Source organism: Telmatherina bonti (assembly GCF_933228915.1).
Source record: "Telmatherina bonti genome assembly, chromosome: 8".
Lineage (NCBI taxonomy): Eukaryota > Metazoa > Chordata > Actinopteri > Atheriniformes > Telmatherinidae > Telmatherina > Telmatherina bonti.
This window is the reverse complement of record NC_136626.1, coordinates 599,161-605,160: the sequence shown is the minus strand read 5'-3', so window position 1 is coordinate 605,160 and position 6,000 is coordinate 599,161. Positions and strand designations below refer to the sequence as shown.

The 6,000-nt window shown below is 32.7% G+C and overlaps 1 protein-coding gene across 1 annotated transcript in view; it reads left to right on the top strand.

Moving 5' to 3' along the window:
• Positions 1–547: 547 nt before the first annotated feature.
• The window catches only part of plppr3b (phospholipid phosphatase related 3b), a gene marked incomplete at both ends in the record, with an annotated part of 28,766 nt that continues 23,313 nt past the window's right edge, over positions 548–6,000 (top strand). The window contains one exon of the mRNA XM_079245153.1: positions 548–643. Coding sequence (XP_079101279.1) covers positions 548–643 — 96 coding nt within the window. The remainder of the gene's footprint in view (positions 644–6,000) is intronic.

The window sequence follows — 6,000 nt, the reverse complement described above, 5'->3', positions numbered from 1 at the left end:
GTAGTGTCAGGTCTTTATCTGGTTTTAGCAAGAGATTAATTTTAGTGGTATTCATATTGAGAGGTAATGGTGTTTCTGCCATCTTGGAGTTTATGCCCATTTTTTCACTTCAATCACATTGTCTATCTCTAAAGAAAACACTGGATCTTCACCAAAGTTAATAGCTTTTATATTTGATTGGTACTTACCATGTTGCATGATGGGGAGTGGGGGGGGTCTTCGGCAGGAGGCTCTGACCCGATGGAAAACACCGCTTGTGGCTTTAATTGATAATGTATTTGTTTTATCTCATTTGTAGACCTGAGATTAGTTAAATACATTTATTTACTGGCTCATCGTCTGTCTGATCTCCTTGAGTCATGATTTTTGTCAAATCAAGTTAAAACTGATGAAGTGCTCAACATAAATAACTAGAAAACAAGAGTTCCTGCTCCTGAGTAAATGTCATTTTTTATATTAATTTTAATTTAGGACGCTACTCACTATGTTATTGTGATTACATATGTTAATGTGTATGTTATCATGTTAATGTGTGTGTTACAGGTTGATGATGATGATGATAAACTCTTCCTCGACAGAAAAGATGAAGAAGAAACCTCCAAAAGACAGTCTTACCCTGCTGCCATGCTTTTACTTTGTAGAGGTGAGAAGTGGTCACATGACATGCAGTCACATGTGTACAGTATCTTCACTTATTTTCTTATTTGCCTGGTTCCTTATTTGTTTGTTCGCTTGTTTGTTTATGTCATAGTTTGTTTGTTGATGTCATGGTTTTAAGTTTTTTTTTTGTGTTTTGCTCTTGTTTCCTGTTTCATTTTTAGTTTTTACTGTTTTGCTTCCCAGTCATTAGTTCAGCATGTTTCTTTTCACTGTCAATTGCAAGCGGCAACTTCCAGCGGTTAAATGTGAAGCCGATGCGGAAATACATAAAACTGCAGTTCCCCCTTCACCCACTAGGGTCTCCAAAAAGGAGCGAATCCCCATAGACTCCCATGTTAAAAAGACCAACTTCACAGCAGTAATAAACATGTTTACAGCAAGAATAAACATGTTTACAGCAGGAATAAACATGTTTACTGCAGAAATAAACACGTTTACAGCGGAAAAAAACATGTTTACAGCAGGAATAAACATGTTTACAGTAGAAATATACATGTTTACAGCAGGAATAAACATGTTTACATCAGGAATAAACATGTTTACAGCTGAAATAAACATGTTTACAGTAGAAATATACATGTTTACAGCAGGAATAAACATGTTTACAGCAAGAATAAACATGTTTACAGCAAGAATAAACATGTTTACAGCGGAAAAAAACACGTTTACAGCAGGAATAAACACGTTTACAGCAGGAATAAACACGTTTACAGCAGGAATAAACACGTTTACAGTAGAAATATACACGTTTACAGCAGGAATAAACACGTTTACAGCTGGAATAAACATGTTTACAGCTGAAATAAACATGTTTACAGTCGGAATAAACATGTTTACAGCAGAAATAAACACATTTAAAGTAGGAATAAACATGTTTACTGCAGAGATAGACATGTTTACAGCAAGAATAAACATGTTTACAGCAGGAATAAACATGTTTACAGTCGGAATAAACATGTTTACAGCAGAAATAAACATGTTTACAGCAGGAATAAACATGTTTACAGTCGAAATAAACACGTTTACAGCAGGAATAAACATGTTTACAGCCGGAATAAACATGTTTACAGCAGGAATAAACGTGTTTACAGCAGAAATAAACATGTTTACAGCAGAAATAAACACGTTTAAAGGAGGAATAAACATGTTTACTGCAGAAATAAACATGTTTACAGCAGAGATACACATGTTTACAGCAAGAATAAACATGTTTACAGCAAGAATAAACATGTTTAAAGCAAGAATAAACATGTTTACAGCAGGAATAAACACGTTTACAGCGGAAAAAAACACATTTATAGCAGAAATAAACACGTTTACAGCAGAAATATACATGTTTACAGCTGAAATAAACATGTTTACAGCTGAAATAAACATGTTTACAGCAGGAATGAACATGTTTACTGCAGAAAAACACGTTTACAGCAGGAATGAACATGTTTACGGTAGAAATAAACATGTTTACGGTAGAAATAAACATGTTTACAGCAGGAATAAACATGTTTACAGCAGAAATAAACATGTTTACAGCAGAAATAAACACGTTTAAAGGAGGAATAAACATGTTTACTGCAGAAATAAACACGTTTACAGCAGAAATAAACATGTTTACAGCAGAGATAGACATGTTTACAGCAGAGATAGACATGTTTACAGCAGAGATAGACATGTTTACAGCAGAGATAGACATGTTTACAGTCGGAATAAACATGTTTACAGTCGGAATAAACATGTTTACAGCAGGAATAAACATGTTTACTGCAGAAACAAACACGTTTACTGCAGAAACAAACACGTTTACAGCAGAAACAAACACGTTTACAGCAGAAACAAACACGTTTACAGCAGGAATAAACACGTTTACAGCAGGAATAAACATGTTTACAGCTGAAATAAACATGTTTACAGCTGAAATAAACATGTTTACAGCAGAAATAAACACGTTTAAAGTACGAATAAACATGTTTACTGCAGAGATAGACATGTTTACAGCAGGAATGAACATGTTTACGGTAGAAATAAACATGTTTACCGTAGAAATAAACATGTTTACAGCAGGAATAAACATGTTTACAGCAGAAATAAACATGTTTACAGCAGAAATAAACACGTTTAAAGGAGGAATAAACGTTTACTGCAGAAATAAACACGTTTACAGCAGAAATAAACATGTTTACAGCAGAGATAGACATGTTTACAGCAAGAATAAACATGTTTACAGCAGGAATAAACATGTTTACTGCAGAAACAAACACGTTTACAGCAGGAATAAACATGTTTACAGCAGGAATAAATACATTTACAGCAGGAATGAACGTGTTAACAGCAGAAATAAACATGTTTACAGTGGAAATAAACATGTTTACCGTAGAAATAAAGATATTTATAATAGAAATGTACATGTTTATAGCAGAAATAAACACGTTTACAGCAGAAATAAACACGTTTACAGCAGAAATAAACATGTTTACAGCAGAAATAAACATGTTTACGGTAGAAATAAACATGTTTACGGTAGAAATAAACATGTTTACAGTCGGAATAAACATGTTTACAGTCGAAATAAACATGTTTACAGTAGAAATATACATGTTTACAGCAGGAATAAACATGTTTACAGCTGAAATAAACATATTTACAGCAGGAATGAACATGTTTACTGCAGAAAAACACGTTTACAGCAGGAATAAACATGTTTACGGTAGAAATAAACATGTTTACGGTAGAAATAAACATGTTTACGGTAGAAATAAACATGTTTACAGCAGGAATAAACATGTTTACAGCAGAAATAAACATGTTTACAGCAGAAATAAACATGTTTACAGCAGGTAAACACGTTTAAAGGAGGAATAAACATGTTTACTGCAGAAATAAACACGTTTCCAGCAAGAATAAACATGTTTACAGCAGGAATAAACACGTTTACAGCAGGAATAAACATGTTTACAGCAGGAATAAATACGTTTACAGCAGGAATGAACGTGTTAACAGCAGAAATAAACATGTTTACAGTGGAAAAAAACATGTTTACCGTAGAAATAAAGATATTTATAATAGAAATGTACATGTTTATAGCAGAAATAAACACGTTTATAGCAGAAATAAACACGTTTACAGCAGAAATAAACGTGTACAGCAGAGATAGACATGTTTACAGCAGGAATAAACATGTTTACAGTCGGAATAAACATGTTTACAGCAGGAATAAACATGTTTACTGCAGAAACAAACATGTTTACTGCAGAAACAAACACGTTTACTGCAGAAACAAACACGTTTACAGCAGGAACAAACACGTTTACAGCAGGAACAAACACGTTTACAGCAGAAATAAACATGTTTACAGCAGAAATAAACATGTTTACAGCAGGAATAAACATGTTTACAGCAGGAATGAACGTGTTAACAGCAGGAATAAACATGTTTACAGTGGAAATAAACATGTTTACCGTAGAAATAAAGATATTTATAATAGAAATATACATGTTTACAGCAGAAATAAACATGTTTACAGTAGAAATAAACATGTTTATTGTAGAATTAAACATGTTTACTGCAGAAATAAACATGTTAACAGCAAAAATAAACACGTTTACAGTGGACATAAACATGTTTACAGTAGAAATAAACATGTTTACAGTAGAAATAAACATGTTTACAGCAGGAATAAACATGTTTACAGTCGGAATAAACATGTTTACAGCAGAAATAAACATGTTTACAGCAGGAATAAACATGTTTACAGTCGAAATAAACACGTTTACAGCAGAAAGAAACATGTTTACAGCAGAAAGAAACATGTTTACAGCAGGAATAAACATGTTTACAGCAGGAATAAACATGTTTACAGTCGGAATAAACATGTTTACAGTAGAAATAAACACGTTTACAGCGGAAATAAACACGTTTACAGCTGAAATATACATGTTTACAGCTGAAATAAACATGTTTACAGCTGAAATAAACATGTTTACAGCAGGAATGAACATGTTTACTGCAGAAAAACACGTTTACAGCAGGAATGAACATGTTTACGGTAGAAATAAACATGTTTACCGTAGAAATAAACATGTTTACAGCAGGAATAAACATGTTTACAGCAGAAATAAACATGTTTACAGCAGAAATAAACACGTTTAAAGGAGGAATAAACGTTTACTGCAGAAATAAACACGTTTACAGCAGAAATAAACATGTTTACAGCAGAGATAGACATGTTTACAGCAAGAATAAACATGTTTACAGCAGGAATAAACATGTTTACTGCAGAAACAAACATGTTTACAGCAGGAATAAACATGTTTACAGCAGGAATAAATACATTTACAGCAGGAATGAACGTGTTAACAGCAGAAATAAACATGTTTACAGTGGAAATAAACATGTTTACCGTAGAAATAAAGATATTTATAATAGAAATGTACATGTTTATAGCAGAAATAAACACGTTTACAGCAGAAATAAACATGTTTACAGCAGAAATAAACGTGTACAGCAGAGATAGACATGTTTACAGCAGGAATAAACATGTTTACAGTCGGAATAAACATGTTTACAGCAGGAATAAACATGTTTACTGCAGAAACAAACACGTTTACTGCAGAAACAAACACGTTTACTGCAGAAACAAACACGTTTACAGCAGAAACAAACACGTTTACAGCAGAAATAAACACGTTTACAGCAGAAATAAACATGTTTACAGCAGGAATATACATGTTTACAGCAGGAATAAACATGTTTACAGCTGAAATAAACATGTTTACAGCTGAAATAAACATGTTTACAGCAGAAATAAACACGTTTAAAGTAGGAATAAACATGTTTACTGCAGAGATAGACATGTTTACAGCAAGAATAAACATGTTTACAGTAGGAATAAACATGTTTACGGTAGAAATAAACATGTTTACAGTCGGAATAAACATGTTTACAGTCGGAATAAACATGTTTACAGCAGAAATAAACATGTTTACAGCAGGAATAAACATGTTTACAGTCGAAATAAACATGTTTACAGCAGGAATAAACATGTTTACAGCAGGAATAAACATGTTTACAGCAGAAATAAACATGTTTACAGCAGAAATAAACATGTTTACAGCAAGAATAAACATGTTTACAGCAGGAATAAACATGTTTACTGCAGAAATAAACACGTTTACAGCGGAAAAAAACACGTTTACAGCAGGAATAAACATGTTTACAGTAGAAATATACATGTTTACAGCAGGAATAAACATGTTTACAGCTGAAATAAACATGTTTACAGCAGGAATGAACATGTTTACTGCAGAAAAACATGTTTACAGCAGGAATGAACATGTTTACGGTAGA